General features: G+C 49.9%; 1 protein-coding gene, 1 long non-coding RNA gene and 1 other non-coding gene across 3 annotated transcripts; all 3 read left to right on the top strand.

The window, feature by feature from the left end:
• The first annotated feature begins 3,253 nt into the window (after positions 1 to 3,253).
• LOC142829647 (uncharacterized) lies at positions 3,254 to 5,736 on the top strand. Its single transcript, XM_075930437.1, has 2 exons — positions 3,254 to 4,006; positions 5,026 to 5,736. The coding sequence occupies exons 1-2, from the start codon at positions 3,484 to 3,486 to the stop codon at positions 5,667 to 5,669; spliced, it is 1,167 nt and encodes a 388-aa protein (XP_075786552.1). The 5' UTR covers positions 3,254 to 3,483; the 3' UTR covers positions 5,670 to 5,736.
• A 3,317-nt stretch (positions 5,737 to 9,053) lies between these two features.
• LOC102463121 (uncharacterized) lies at positions 9,054 to 13,038 on the top strand. The gene is made up of 4 exons (XR_012904295.1): positions 9,054 to 9,210; positions 9,823 to 9,872; positions 11,349 to 11,487; positions 12,066 to 13,038. It is a non-coding gene; the product is annotated as an uncharacterized LOC102463121 (long non-coding RNA).
• Positions 10,001 to 10,118, top strand: LOC112544194 (small nucleolar RNA SNORA26). Its single transcript, XR_003087514.1, has one exon. It is a non-coding gene; the product is annotated as a small nucleolar RNA SNORA26 (small nucleolar RNA).
• Positions 13,039 to 16,286: the final 3,248 nt, after the last annotated feature.

Below are 16,286 nucleotides of genomic sequence, written 5' to 3'. Positions count from 1 at the left end.
CCTGGTCTATTTTTAGCATGATTTTAAAATAACTCTTTTAATTGCATGCAAACTGTGGTATAGATCCATGAAATTATTATTATTATAGTGGCATCGGGGGGGTTCAAATAAAAATCAGGGTCCCATTGAGGTGGATACTGTATATACACATATGTAATAGATGAAGTTTCTTGTAACTGAATGCCTCAGTTCTATACATTATCGCATGTGGGTAGATTCCTGTAGTCATTTTTGTGGGCATACGGTTTGTACACAAGGTGCAACTGCCCAGACAAGGCCTAAATTGAAAAAAAAAATGCAACAAATGTTCATGTCAAAGTAAAGTGATGGGGAGATAATGAAAATAAGATCAATTAGTTCCATAGTTCTTGCACAACTTGGTCATCCTAACCCATTTTTTTAATATATAAAAGTCTTCAGCGCTTTCTAGTGATTATTTCATGTCAGCAATTAGGACCTATTTGGATAACTTTCTGTTCTATCTAGGTTTTTGTACTATCATTGTAGTATCCGAGTGCATTCCAGTACTGCCTTAAGCGACATAACTGCAAATCTGTCACTGTTGTTTGTTCATTCATCCTCTCCCCAGAGAAATATGAATGCCTTGTTTTAGTAGGGGTTTTTTTAATACTCCTGTGTCTATGTGTTTATATCAGAGAAGGTGAGGCTAAAAAAACATGCCTTACACATGGGCTGTGTCTAGACTGCATCCCTTTTTCATAAAAGGGATGCAAATTAGACATATCGCAATTGCAAATGAAGCGGGGATTTAAATCCCCCCCGCTTCATTAGCGTAAAAATGGCTGCCGCTTTTTTCCGGCTCGGAGCTCAGGGATAAGGGATCTTTCGGAAAAGGCTTTATTTTCCGAAAGATCCGCGTCTAGACTGGCGCTTTTTTCTGGCAAAGCTCCGAGCCGGAAAAAAGAGGCAGACATTTTTATGCTAATGAAGCGGGGGGGATTTAAATCCCCGCTTCATTTGCAATTGAGATATGTCTAATTTGCATCCCTTTTACGAAAAAAGGATGCAGTCTCGACACAGCCATGGAATAGAAAGTGATGTGGTTTATGATAGTCCTTAATTCCCAAGAAAGAAAAGTTGTTTCCCACAGATGAACTTTATTCTAATTACAAAGGTTAAGATTTTATCATGGTTATTTTTATTAAAAGTCATGAGCAAATAGTAGGCATTGAAGCCCAAGCTCTACATAGGGGCTGGGACCATGGGCAGTTGGTGAAGCTAGGACTGGTGGAGGCAGGCTCCAACCTCCCTGACCCCTGGAGCACAAGAAAGGTGGAAACTGGGGGCAACAATGCTCTGCCCCCAGAAAGCCTATAAGAGGTGTTCTGGGGGCAGAAAGTGGGTAGGGCCATGCCTGGCGGTTTGGGGAGGCAGAGCCTTCCCCCGCCTAGGCTACTGGATGCCCATGGATGGGATTGAGCCCCACTGCCTGCAAGAAGCTCCAGCTTCTGCCACAGCCATTAATAGCTCCGGCCCTGCCATTGCAGGAAGGGCTGAAGCTGAAGAAGTCATGGAGATTCATTAATGTTATGAAATCCATGACCTCTGTGATTTACTCATGTCCTTATTACAGTTCCTTCACATCAAGAGAATTAGGTTTTCAATCACAGTTTTCATGTCAGAGCATTAGACTTTGAGATATCCCAGACCCAGGCCATGGAGTGCTTTGAAGATAGAGACCTTAAACTTGATTCAAAATTCAATGGCAAGCCCATGTAAAAAACAGAGGGCAGTGTGATTTGCTCATGGTAACCTATGTTGCTGAGATGTGCTGCAGCATTTTGTGCTTGTCATAGTTGTGCACGTTTGAGTTTTCTAAGTGCAAAAGTTTCATGCCCACATATACTGCATTGTGGAAGTCCAGTTGAGAAGTGGCAGCATGAATAACTGAGGCCAAATCCTTGTCCACCTGGCTGAGATGGAAACTCCTAGCTTACTGGAGATGGTAGAAAGTGATAGCTTTGAACCTCTGTGGTCCGGGACTCTCAGATGCTGCTGGACTAGGGATGTTAAATATCAGTTAATTGAATAGTAAAGTAACCTCATGTATTCTTATTGGTTAGTCAACTATTCTATAGTCCCTAGGGGTGGGGCCGGCAGCCAGTGTGCTCCAGCCCCACTCCTGAGGAGCGTCCTGCCGCCTTTGTATCAGAGGCAGCAGCACAGGGTGCCAGGAGGGAACATGGTCCATGAGGGGAGCCAGTTTAAAAAACAACTGCCCTCATAGACTGGCTGCCCATCACCTTGTGTTGCTACCTCTGATAAAAATTTACTGGCAAGTTGTGTGTGTGTGGAGGGGGAGGGGGTTAATCGACTACACTATTACCTCCCTATGCTGAACTAGAGAGCTCCAGTACAGAGGTTGCCAGTGGCAGGGAGCAGAGCTGGCCAGCAGAACATTGGAGCCCACGGGGCACTAATATTTGCAGCCCACGGACTGAAAAGCTGATGGGGGTGCTGGAGTCCATGGGGGGGAGGGAGGCACCAAGCCCACAGCAGGTTGAGCAGGAAGTGGGGGGCTGGAGAATGCTGACAGGGGTGAATGCCCACAGGGCTGCTAGGGCCATGGAACCCACAGAGCTGTCTCAGTCAGGTGGCCGAGGGCAGTGGTGCCAGGTAGCTGGGGAGAGGAGCCCAGTGAAGAGACTGATGCCTCCCTCCCCCAACCTTTCTATCAGTAAGAGACAGCGGGGGTATACTTCAAAGCAGCAGCGCCACCTGAAGCCTGGAACCAGGGCCAGCTGGGGTGTTGCTAGGCTGCATGCAGCATTTCACACCATGTGGCACTCAAGATCAGCCGGGGACTCCCCTGCTCTGTGTGGCATTGACGCTTTGAAATGCAGCAAGGAGCCTGACACCAGTCTCCCTGCGATGTTTCAAAGCAGCAGCGCTGCACCAGGGTCAGTGGGGAAGTTGCTTTTGCCTTTGAAGGTGCCCTATATCGACTAATCAAACAGTAGATGCAAAGTCCCTGCTCTGCACTAGCTCAGTAGGGTCCTGCCTGAGGCAAGGCACTGGAGGAGTAGGTCGGTGTGGTGGGAAGCACTGGGCGGGTGTGTCTACACTGGGCCACTTATTCCGGAGAATCAGCCGCTTTTCCGGAATAAGCCGCGAGCTGTCTACACTGGCCCTTGAATTTCCGGAAAAGCAACGATGCTGTACTGTACAAAATCAGCCGCTATTCCGGAAACCGTACGATGCTCCCGCTCGGGCATAAGTCCTTTTTCCGGAAAAGCTTTTCTGGAAAAGGGCCAGTGTAGACAGCTTTTCCGGAAAAGCAGAAGAAACGTAAAAAAGCGGTTTGGACGGCGGGAGACCCCGTAGAAGCCACGGACTTCCGCATTACCCGAGGGCTTAAAGAGCCAGCACGCTACTGGCCGCACGTGGCAGGAGGCCCTCAGAGACCTCCCTTCCCAGCTCTGCGACGTGGCAAGTGTGCTGCCCAGCCACCTCAGCGGAGGCATGGCAGCTCGAGGTGGTCAGCCACCGTCACCCGGGGCAGAGGAGGAAGCCCCCAGGGGCCGGAAGCGCAGGGCCCCATCCTGGACCCCCAGGGAGCTGGAGGCCCTCCTGGACCTGTGGGAGGAGGAGGAGGGTCTCCATGACCTCCAGTTCCGCCGCCGGAATGCTGAGCTGTACACCCGGATGGCCCGGAACCTCGCCCAGCAAGGGCACCCCAGCCGCAACTGCGAGCAGGTCCGCTCGAAGGTTAAGGAGTTGCGGCTGGGGTACGTGCGGGCCACGGAGGGGAGGGGAGCAGGGCCTGATGCCTGCCCCTATTTTGAGCGGCTGAACTCATTTTTGGGCGAGCCAGCCCCGCAAGGCCCAGCTGTCCCCGTTGACACCTGCCAGCACCCCCCGATCATTCGTCCCACCGAACCGGAGGAGGAAGACGACAGCGGCGGCGCTTCGGGAGAGGAGGCCAGCGTTGCCACCCAGCAGGCCCCCTCCAGCAGCTCCTCTGTGGCCGGGGAGGAACCCACTGGTGAGTCTTTGAAGGTTACACTCCCAAAGGGCGGGGGGCGGAGGGCGGGGGGGAGCGAGACCCAAGTGTCCGGAGGGGGGAAGGGGAGAGCATGTCACTCAGGCCACGTGAGCTGCACGCTGCATAGCATGCGGCAGTTAGCAGCACGTGCAACCACATGCAGCCTGGTGACTGAGCGGCAGGTGGCCGTGGCAGGCAGCTGCGGGCACGGCTGGGACCGTGCTTCTCACACACATTTCAGCGGGATCAGGGGGAAGGGTGGATGCCAGCTGGAACCGGCCAGGGCCCGAGGGACTCAGCCCAGAGCCTGCTGCTCCACCAAGGGGTGCAGCACAGGGAATGGCACACTGTCCCAGGCCTGGCTGTGAGGCACAGCCAGCTGCTCCTGGGATAAGTGCAGCGTCACAGTCCTGTGACCGTGGACCGCCACCGAGCCGCTCACCTGCTCCCAGTGCCTTGGCAGGTTCCCCGAGGGAAGTCCCCACTGCGGCCACACCTGTCCCTGGGCTACCAGGCTTGCGGGAGGGATAGTGGGAGGGAGATGGGCCCCTGAGTTTTGCTGCAAGGATGGGACATCCCCCCACCCAGTCACCCTTTCTGGTTCTGACCAGGAGATATCGCACGCAATGGGATCTGAGAGCCCAGACCGCCACTGACAGGTGTGCTCCCAGGCACTGCGTGGGGATGCATCTCGCTCCCTGTCAAACACCAGTGATTAGCCCTAAGCTTTTCACAGTGTCCACCGGCAGGGAGTTCCACAGGTGAACGCAGCACAAGCACCCTCCTGCCCTGCACGGAGCCAGGATACAGACCGGTGCTTACAATACTGCAAGGAGGACCCTACTCCCAGGGGTGGTCCTTCTTGCCAACATACAACACCCCCCGGGAGCAGGAGGGGAACTGAGTGGGCCCAAGCCACAACTGTTCGGTCACCTGGGGCTCTGGGGTGGAGGGCATGGAAGTGTGGGGACAGTGGATGGCCTGCCTGACTGACCCGTCCTTTCTTCTCTTCCCTGCAGCGGGACCCAGCACCAGACCAGCGACTCCAGCAGCAGCGGCACCCCCAGCTGCCCAAGCCCGGAGGACCAGGCTCCGACACTGGGACCAGCTGCTTCGGCGTCATGTCACCGCGGTGGAGGGGATCCAGACCTCCATTGCGGAGCGTGTGCAGGGGGACCAGGAGTGGCGGCAGGAGGGATGGGCTGCGTTCCTGGAGGAATGCCGCGAGATGCGTGCCACAATGGGCACCCTGACGGCACATTTAATACATGCCATCCACTATGGCATGGCCGGACCGCATGCCCCCGCCATCCCTCCGGGAGCACAGCCCATGCCCCCTCCTATCCCTGCTCCTCTCCCAGCTCCTGCTCCTCTCCCTGCTCCTGCTCCTGCTCATGCTCCTGACCCTGACCCTGCTCATGCTCCTGACCCTGACCCTGCTCATGCTCCTGACCCTGACCCTGCTCATGGTCCTGCTCCTGACCCTGAAGACCGTGCTCCTACTCGTGCTCCTACTCGTGCTTCTACTCGTGCTCCTACTCGTGCTCCTACTCGTGCTCCTACTCGTGGGCACCTCAGCGTGCAGGCTGCCCCAACGCGGTCTGCCCAGCGTGGGCAGGTCCGCCCCCAGAGGGGCGCTCGCAGGGGCCACCCGTCCCAGTAACTGCCCCCCCCTCCTTCTCGCAGTTAAAGCTCCCCCCCCTCCTTCTCGCAGTTAAAGGTCCCCCCCTCCTTCTCGCAGTTAAAGCTCCCCCCCCCTCCTTCTCGCAGTTAAAGGTCCCCCCCTCCTTCTCACAGTTAAAGCTCCCCCCCCCTCCTTCTCGCAGTTAAAGGTCCCCCCCTCCTTCTCGCAGTTAAAGCTCCCCCCCCCTCCTTTGTAAATAAAAAGTTCTGTTTTCATTTCAATCTTGTGTGGTTATTGTGTTCCTCTAGTAACTGTACAGAAATTATGTGAGATGCCAATTAGCCACTTCAATTTAAAGAGGGTTACAACTGTGGACAACAAATTCATGACTCTATCACCGGGGGGGGGGGCTTTTTCAGTGGTCATTGGTTCGCGGCGCATAAAGAAATACTTGAGACTTTTCAGTAAAGATGTAAACCAGAAACTATATTTACATAGCAACAAACAAGCAGAAAAAAATGGTTACAATATGCAGTACAGTACACATTCAAAAACATAAGTTAGGCGCAGGGAGGACGATTGTGGTGTTGCTGGCCACCTCGATCCTTTGGTCCTTCCGGGCCTCAGGAGAGGAACAGCCAGGAGATCCCTCGACGGATGACTGTGGTGTTGCTGGCCACCTCGATCCTTTGGTCCTTCCGGGCCTCAGGAGAGGAACAGCCAGGAGATCCATTGAAGATGGCACTGATGTAAGCCTTCGACACAAGTCCCAAATCCTGTTGGCTGTTCCTCAGGACGGCGATGGTGGCCTAAACCCTAGCCTAACTTAAAAGAAAAACCCTAACTACACCCGACGCACCCGACGAACAGACTCGATGACGGCCGCGATGTGCTGTGACCCGACGCTTTACTATACTATGGGGAGGGGGGAGGTAAGGGGAGGAGGTGGGGAAGGGTAGGAGCTGGGACGGAGTACTCTGGGGTGACCCAAGCGACCCTGCTACGGGGCTTGGGCAAACATGTCCACCAGGGCCTCTCTAATGCGCACCGCCTCCTGGCGCGCCTGGCGGATGGCAGCTGTGTCGGGCTGGTCCAAGGTCTGTGCCTCAGCTGCCACCCATGCAGGGAGGAAGGCCTCCCCACTGCGCTCCACAATATTGTGGAGCACGCAGCACGCGGCCAGCACTTCTGTTGCATTCTGCTCACCCATGTCGAGACGGGTGAGCAAACAACGGAAGCGGGCTTTTAACCGTCCAAACGCCAGCTCCACTGGGTTTCGGGCCCGGTTGAGGCGGTCGTTGAACCGGGCCCGGTTCTGGTCCGGCTGCCCCGTGTAGGGCCGCATGAGCCAGGGCATCAGGGGGTAGGCCGCATCCCCGACGATGCAGATGGGCATCGGCACATTCCCGACAGTCAAGTCCCACCGGGGGAAGTAGGTGCCCGCCTCCAACCTCTGAAACAGTCCTGAGTTCCGGAGGATGCGGGCGTCGTGTGCCCGGCCGGACCAGCCGCCGTAGATGTCCAGGAAGCGACCCCGGTGATCCACGAGGGCTTGCAGGACGATGGAGCAGTACCCCTTGCGGTTCATGAAATGGCCCGCTCGATGCTCCGGGGCCCGGATGGCGATGTGGGTGGCGTCCAGGGCTCCCCCGCAGTTGGGGAACCCGAGGGCAGCGAAGCCGGCCATGGTCTCATCGACATCGCGCAGGCGGATGATTCTTGGCAGCAGGACGTCGTTGATGGCGTGGACGACCTGCAGAAGGGTGCAGAGAAACACAAGGGAACACATTACATACAGCCAGGGGTGAGTGTGCGCTCCCTTGGGTCCCCCCCTTGATTCCCTCTGTACACACACACACACACACACACACACAGGGCCCCCCTCGCCCCACGCCCCCCCCCCACCAGTGGGCCGGTGCAAGGGAGGGACGGTCGAAACCCCTGAGCGACCCAGCCTGGAGTCTTGGGTGTCCCTGGGCCTGGAGTGGAGCACCCTCCCCTATCTCACTCCCCCTGGGACTTACCTGGATGACGATAACACCAACGGTGGATCTTCCCACCCCGAACTGGTGTGCCACCGAGCGGTAGCTGTCCGGTGTGGCCAGCTTCCACAGCGCGATGGCAACCCTCTTGTTGACGGGGATGGGTGCCCGCAGCCGGGTGGCGGTTCTCTGCAGCGCGGGGGTCAGCCAGGTGCACAGCATCAAAAAGGTCCGCTTTCTCATTCGGAAATTCCGGACCCACTGGTAGTCGTCCCATCCTCCGAGGACCACACGGTCCCACCAGTCGGTGCTCGTTTCCAAAGTCCAAATGGGCCGGTCTATCGTTGGGTGCTGATGCCACGCGGTTGCCAGGACCTCCCTGGTGAGGGAGTCCAAGGCAATCTCTGCCTCCTGGTATGTGTACAGCAGGGCACCAGCCTGCAGCACGAGCTCCAGGCACCTGTACAGGTCTAACAGGGGCCCGAGCAGGTACATGGCCATCCACGGCTCCATAGCAGACAGTGCAGAGCAGAAAAAATAAAATGCCAGGAAAAGCTGGTGGGGGGGCCAAAGGGTGGTGTCCCCAAAACTCACAGGGCAGCCACCGATCCTGTGAAGGGTGCCAGTCTCTGGCAGAGGTCACAAGGCACGGGAGCACGAGACAAACGGCTGCCCGGCGAGACCCCTTTAACCACGCGTCTGGACGGAGCTCCGGCCCCGCCCCCGGAAAGGTCTGGTGGCCTTTGCCCTTTTCAAAATGGTTCCGGGCTTTTTGCTTTTCCGGAAAAGCGCGCCGCCAATGTAGACGCGCTTTTCCGGAAAAGCGCATCGTTATCGCGGAAACTCCGTGGCCAATGTAGACGCTCCTTTTCCGGAAAAGCTGAAAACGGAATGTATTCCGTTTTAAGCATTTCCGGAAATTCATGCCAGTGTAGACGTAGCCGGCAGGTTTGTCAATTTGGGTGCTAGTAGTGGAGGAGTCTGTGGGGGGGAGGGAGTTGTGGTGGGACTGTGGGGAACGGTTCTGGGCAGTAGGGGGGTGTCTCTGTGGGGTACTGGGCAGTTGTGGGGCTGGAGGGTTGCTAGGGCAGGGCGGTGGTGTCCAGGGCAGTGTGCACGTGTGTGGGGTGCAGAGGGTGTGGGGGCTGTGTGCAAGGCATGGCCTCACCTGCACAGGAGCACGACAGCTGCAGGGCTGGTCGGCCGGGGTGTGCCCAGCGCCTGCCAGTTTGCACAGTGCCCGTGCACTGGGGCCGCCCTCGCCACGCCCCGTTCCCCACAAATAGCTGCTCCCCCCGGCCCACGGCTAGGCTCCGGCCACGTGCCTGCTCTCCGCCAATCGCTGCGGAGACAGAGTCGCCCGCACCCACAACGCGGGTCCCCTCCTCTGCTCGCCACCCCCAGCGCGTGCAGGGGACGCGCGCGAGGTCTCGCGGTAACTGCCCGCTGCTATTTAAGCCCTCGGGCGGCCCGGGCTCGCTCTTTCCCCCGCAATGGCGCCTGGGCTGCGGGAGCCCGCGGCCGGGCCGGGGTGGGGTGCGGTGCCCGCGGCCCCGGGCTCGCCTGCAGACGCGGCGGTGACGAGGCGGCCTCCGCAGGTAGCTACGTCCAGGCTCGTGTCCGACCTGGGCCTTGCCGGCCCCACAAACCTCCGCTCAGCGCAGCCCGCCGGTGCCGCCTCCCGTCGCGCGCCTCGTGCTTCTCTCCCCCTTCCCCCATCGCTCCCGGCGCTGCGCCCCCCCCCCCCCCAGCAGTAACCCTGGGTTCCCTGTAGGACTGTCTGGGCGGAACCTAAAGCTTCAGAGTGTCTCGGGGGTGGAAAACGTTTGGAATGAAACATGCACGTTGAGTAGGTTTTTTGAAAGGTTTTTACTCTGTTGAACATCCTGTGACCTTTTACTAGTGTTCAGATTCCTTGTGTAGAACTGTTGCCATGTGCTTTAATCCTCAGGCGTGAATGGCTCCTGGATACTTTGTTACAATATGTAGTTAAGATAATAACAAAGTCACTACATTGTAAAAGTGAACTCTTACTCTTTCCCAGGGCTTACACTAGTTTTAATGACTGCCAGTTTGGGAAACCAAATATTTTCCCTAAACTTTTGGTTTTAGAAAACATTAACTATGTATAACCCCATTTGATCTCGCTGGTTGTTTAAATATAAGCAAGTGATTTTTATCTTTATCATGTTTTTTAAAATGCGGTGTAGATAAATGCTCATGAAGGCATCACTTAAGAATGGCGTTCCTCTGATGGAAGGTAAGTGTTTCTAATTGAATGAAAGTTAGCTTGGCTTGACTTGAATTTTTGCCTACAGATCAATTGTAAATTGCAGTGAGTTCTATCAAGAATACTAAAATGCTTGTTAATGCATCCCCTTTTTTGCTTTGCCCTCTTAAGGTAGACTGTGCTTTAAGTGGCCAACACAGAGGGGTATAGTAACACTCTCTAAAACCCAGAGGTGAGATGAAAACTCTTCTCTGGATCCTGTCGGGAGGCACAAACTTATGACAAATCTAATGTATTAAATTTATTCAAAAGTAAATTTGTTTTTTGGGGGGTTCATTTACTTAAATGTGACTTATGTGTACAAGAGGATCTAGTAGATACAGTATACTTAGATTTTCAAAAAGTCTTTGACAAGGTCCCTCACCAAAGGCTGGGGAAAGCGCTCTCTTATATCTGTAACTCGTTAAAAGATAAGATGGGGAAACAAAGGGGAGTTATAAATGATCTATTCTCAGAATGGAGAGAAATAGAGTAGTGTCCCCCAAGGATCTGTTCTGAGACCAGTTCTGTTCAACATATTCATAAACGATCTGGAGAAAGTAAACCGTGAAGTGGCAAAACTTGTAGGTGATACAAAGCTACCCAATGATTTTGAATGTTGATAAATGCAAAATAAGGCACATTAGATAATCCCAACTATACACATAAAATGATGGGCTCTAAATTAGCTGTTACTATTCAAAGATCTTGCCAACATTGTGGATAGTTCTCTGAAAACATCCACTCTATGCATCAGCAGTCAGTGAACAGAATGTTGGAAATTGTCTAATCTATCCCTTTCTTAATATTGCCTATATAAATTTATGGTATATCAACATCTTGAATACTGTGCAGATGTGGTCATGTCTCAAAGAAGAATTGGAAATGTTAAAAAGGCAACAAAAATGGTTAGGGTTATGGAATGGCTTCCATTTAAGGAGAGATTAATAAGATTTGGACTTCTCAGCTTGGAAAAGAGATGATGAGATATGATAGGAGTCTGTAAAATCATGACTAGTGTGGAGAAAGCTGACAAGTATTTACTCCTATGCATAACAGGAGGTCACCAAATGACAATAAAAGATAGTATTTCTTCACACTAGGCACAACTCTTGCCAGAGGATGTTGTGAAGGACAAGACTTTAATAGGGTTCAAAAAAAGAATTGGAAAAATCCATGGAGCATAGGTCCATCAATTGCTGTTAGCCAGAATGGGCAGAGAGTGTGTCCCTACCCTCTACCTGCCTGAAGCTGGGAATGAGTGACAGGGAGTGTCCTGTTCTATTAATTTCCTTTTGGGGTATCTAGCATGGCCATTGTCAGACAGATACTGGACTAGATGGGCCTTTGGTCTGACCCAGTATGAGTGTTCTTATGAACTTTTAGTGATGGCATCAGATTGCCATGCTTAACTTCATGGTGTTAAATAATTGATTTGTGATCAAGTGATGTTTTTCCTGGTTTCAGAGGCCTCAAGAATGTATTTGCAATAATCAGATGCCTGGATGCAAGTTCTATCAAGTGCAAGATATTTGGCATAAAAATCTCCCATTTAAAAAATGACAAATTCCCAGGAACATAATATAAATAGGAACACCAGACTGAGGTGCGTGGAAATATTTTTCTGCTTTAGAAGTAAACTGGTGGAATATATATGAATTTAGAACTCCTTATGCACTTACCTGAGATGCCTTCATGAAAACTTAACTTTGCCACTGAAGAGAATAAAACACTTCAGTGTAAGATTATTTGTTAGCCCTCTACATCACTTATTTTTGTGATGGGGGAATTATAATTCTGACACTTCAGAGATTGCTGCTGTTAATCTATTTCAGGAAAAACAAGGAATCCTCTGGAACCTTAAAGATGCATAAGCTTGTTTTTTTTTTCCCATTCAGTAGCTTGAATTTCATTCTTGGCTCCTTGTATGTTGTAGACAAAGCCTTTAGTGCCAAGCTATTGATTTGATCTGCAAAACTTGTAAAGGTATTAAATCTAACTAGTGTAAACAACTTGTGTGTGCTCTTAAATTAAAACTTGGCTTACATTGACTTAGTTGACCTCCACTTTAATTGGAAATGGATGAGGAAAGCTTGAGGCATACTGGAGGCATGACAAATTATTATATATTGCCATTGTGAGTTACTTTGTTAGTGTTAACTCTTGTTTTTTGTTTTTAAACAGGGGGGAAAAACGGGATTTGAACTTGCAGCTCCTGATTGGTGGTAGTTAACTGATTCCATCCATGATCATTTAACAACTTGCTGTAATGTATCGTTTCTAGAAAAATCCTAAGAGTAAGAAAATGGCTAGAATGGTATAACCCATCTCATTGCAGATGACATTGACCTTATCTTACCTCAAACAATTTAATCCAATAATTTATTAGTTTCAAATAACATAAGAATTTTATGGCACATGAAGATATATTTCAACTAGTATTTAAAGTAACAACATCTTATAAAAACAGCAAAATTTCTTATAAGCCCCTAAAATTGCACTGTATGTAGGATGGAAAGATATACACACCTTAGAATCCCTCTGATGTGTAGATTTTCTAAAACATCTTCAGTTGGTTTCCCATAACTAGTTTATAGAAATAATAGAATGCAAAAATTTGCCTAGTGTGGTCCTTACACTTACTCTACCTCCAAATGAGAGAGGTCTGCCTTGCTTGCTTATGCAAAGAATGTCAGCAGCACTACACCAATAAATTACAAGCCTAAATGTATTTTTAAAAAAACAGAGCAGAATCTTCTCCTATATTCTGCCTTTTTTGGTCTCAGACTCAGCCACACTTCAATCAGATCTATGTAATTCAGTGGACAATTGTCCATTTTTAATTTAAGGCCCCAGGAATGGGGTGGAATGTTGGCAATCCTTTATTTGACAGACCTAACCAGTGCATCTTCACCTACTTATTCCTTGGTTAAACCTGTAACTTCTGCTATAAAGTGAGTAGGTCATTTAGATGTTAAATTTTGATTTAAAAGAATGGAGAATCCACCATACCCCAAGACAGATTTTCAATGACTACCTTAGCTTCCAAACATTAATCTCAAATTTGTCAGCTATAGTAGAGTTTGAGAAACTACCTAGATATTTTTTTCTTGTATTTGCAAAAAGGGTGTATACCTGTAATAAAATGTTAAAAGACCGTGTGCGTTTGGTTTTTTTAAGTCTACATTCCATCCTGAATCAGTGATAACCAACTGGTTGATTCTGGGGGGAAGGTCCTACCCTACTCCCATGCCATTACTGTTCTAGGAAAATAGCTGTGGCGGGGAGGGGGGGGAAGAGAGTCCATTTCTGGACAATGAACACTAAGGTGCTGGTGTTGGCAGAGGGATAGTGCCTGGCATCCCTGAGGCCATATGGGCACATTGCCCCATGCTGTTCTCAGGAAGGGACAGGTAGGGTGCTAACCTTAGCCTGTCTGGGAGCTGCCCATCAGGAGGCTGCATGCCAGCTCTCCTCTATAGGTAATATTCCATGCTTCCCTTGTGGAGCTAGCACTAAATCCCCCTCCTGCACTGCAGCCCTGACCCTCCCCCAGCACCCATGCATCTGGTGTCATGCTATAAATTAGCACAAATGAGCTTAGTAACAATATATAGGTGTACAATGCTTAGGTCAAGTGGCCTGGTAAAACTATCATTAGTGTTTACTGTATTAAAAAAGATTGTAAGTGTGTTTAAAACTAAGCTTTATAAGATACTGAAAGTCCAGTTCCTCCTACAGATGTAAGCTTGACATTCATGTCATTTAATCTTAGAACCATCAGAAGCACTTTGGCAAACTCCAGCCTCAATCCCCCCAATAACTCCCAGGGTGGACAAAATATTTTGTCCTAGCAAAAGGCATGGACTTCTTGTCACACACCCCCAACCAAACTCACTAGTAGTGTACTTGATGAATTATGAGTCAAACACCCACAATTTAAGTCTACACTGCAAGACCAGGAACATAAGCTGCTAGATATCTTTAGCCACAAGATATAATCTTCCTCCAATTTAGGATAAATAGGTTGACTAGATTGCGCCCAGTATGGATCCTCATTTTCCCATCCTGCATTAGGAAGAATCTCACCTGCCTGTTGGCCTCGTGTCCTAGCTGCTGTTTTGCTTAATGCTTTGTAACCTATGGCCCAATGTCTTCATGGATTCTGAGTCATAGGCAGCCTTTGCTGGCTGTGCTGGAGCATTGCTGATTATGATGAATGAATGTTAGTGACTGTGGGGCTTCTCCATGCCCAGAGTAATCTTTCATGTTTATCAGTGCCAACTACAAGCTGTATTCCTGTCCCTGAAACTAACTGAGGGGTGGGGAGAATAAGCAGGTAGATAGTCAGCAACTCTTAGAATAGCAATAGAAATGTAGCCATGTTAGTCTGGTGTAGCTGAAGCAAAATGCAGAACTATGTAGCACTTTAAAGACTAACAAGATGGTTTATTAGATGATGAGCTTTCGTGGGCCAGACCCACTTCCTCAGATCAAGAAGAAAATAGTCACAACCATATATACCAAAGGATACAATTTAAAAAAAAGTGAACACATATGAAAAGGACAAATCACATTTCAGAACAGGAGGAGGATGTGGGGGACAGGGGGGGAAGGAAGGAAGGAAGGTAAGTGTCTGAATTAATGATATCAGACAAGATCACAAAGAAAAAACAGTTTCTTGCCATTTCAACCAGAAAGGACACTCTTAATGATTTAACCACCTGCATTCTGCTACCAAGACCTTTTACATCTGTACTTGAAAGGGAATCCTCTGAACTGTCATTCATGTTAAAATTTGACACTCTCCGGGAGGGAATGAACAAAGACCCAAACTATCTTACCCATTACCAAGATAGCTTCCCCAGTTATCACCTCTAATACCATTAGCTCACAGACATCTAACTTTCCCCACCTCTAATATCATTAATTCACAGACACTTACCTTCCTTCCTTCCCCCCCACCCCTGCATCCCCCTCCTGTTCTGAAATGTGATTTGTCCTTTTTATATGTGTTCACTTTTTTTTAATTGTATCCTTTGGTATATATGGTTGTGACTATTTTCTTCCACTATTTGATCTAAGGAAGTGGGTCTGGCCCACGAAAGCTCATCATCTAATAAACCATCTTGTTAGTCTTTAAAGTGCTACATAGTCCTGCAGTTTGCTTCAGCAACTCTTAGGACTTTCAGATTCTCTGTTGCAGGGTGAGCTTCTCTCCGTTTTCTGCAATTCCAAATGTACACTAGTAGAGGAAGGGCTGGAACAGTGTCCCTCTTCCCTCTTGTGACACAGGAGAAGTACTGCTTTTAAAGCTGAGAGCCTCTGATGCTAACAAATCCACCTTCAGCTCTTTGTTCAGAAAGCCCGCTTCAGTGGACACTACAGAGTGGGAGGTTGCAGAAGTAATCACTTCTTTGTCCCAGCTCACTGACTGTATTGAAAGGATGGTGTAGAGTGGGCATGTCAAACTGGCATTTGGAAGGCTGCATGCGGCCCGTCTGAAATTTTTTGTGGCCCCCAGAACATTTTTATAAAAGAATGAAGTGTGGCCTGCTGGCCATTTGGAGCACATGGCTGAGTCCCTGCTCATAGCCGGCAGGGCCGCTCTGCATCATAGTATCTGCTCACAGCTGGTTGGGCTGCTCTGCACATGTGCTCACGGCCGGCTGGGTGCTCTGTGATGGGCGCTCCAGCAGGCACTCACAGCTGGCCGGGCCACTCTGTGCACATGCTCAAGGCCAGCTGAGCATTCTGCACGGGGTGCTCCAGCAGTCACTCACAGCTCGCTGATGTGCTCACGCTGCCATAGTGCCTCAGGCAGCAATGTCGACCCAGGGTATGTCCGGGACCCAGGTATTAGGTTATGGGGGGGCTGGGAGAGCCTGTCTCTGAGGTAGGAGGGAGTCATTAGCTTGGGGGGGTTGGGAATGCCTGGCTCTGGGGGAGGGAGGAGACATTAAGTTGGGAGGAGCTGGGAGTGCTTATTTATTCCCAAATAAAATCACAAAATGTATATTAATTTTATATCTATAAATATGTCAATTTTTGCAGTTTCATGAGTATCTTACAAAGTATCTGAAATTTTCACAGAAGGCTGTTCTATTTGATTAACTATGGCCTATACTTGTGTTTATTTCAACAAAACAAGTTAGGTATCATATACAACATTTAAAAGTACCTTAAATTTATATTTAAATTAAAAATGATGTAAAATTAATTTTAAAGGTATTTAATCTGAGCAAATAATTTTACACATCAAGTTATTGTAATAATATAAAATATATCTAAAACATAATCCATAATAATAAATAAGTACAACTTTCCGATGAAGTACATTTTCTTTGGGGCCCTTGGGTTGCCAGGCATCCTGTACTGGTGCCTTCTATCTGGCACCTTTTTTTT

The sequence above is a fragment of the Pelodiscus sinensis genome, chromosome 5, assembly GCF_049634645.1.
Source record: "Pelodiscus sinensis isolate JC-2024 chromosome 5, ASM4963464v1, whole genome shotgun sequence".
Classification (NCBI taxonomy): domain Eukaryota; kingdom Metazoa; phylum Chordata; order Testudines; family Trionychidae; genus Pelodiscus; species Pelodiscus sinensis.
Note: the sequence above shows the minus strand (reverse complement) of the source record. Positions and strands in the feature narration are given on the sequence as shown.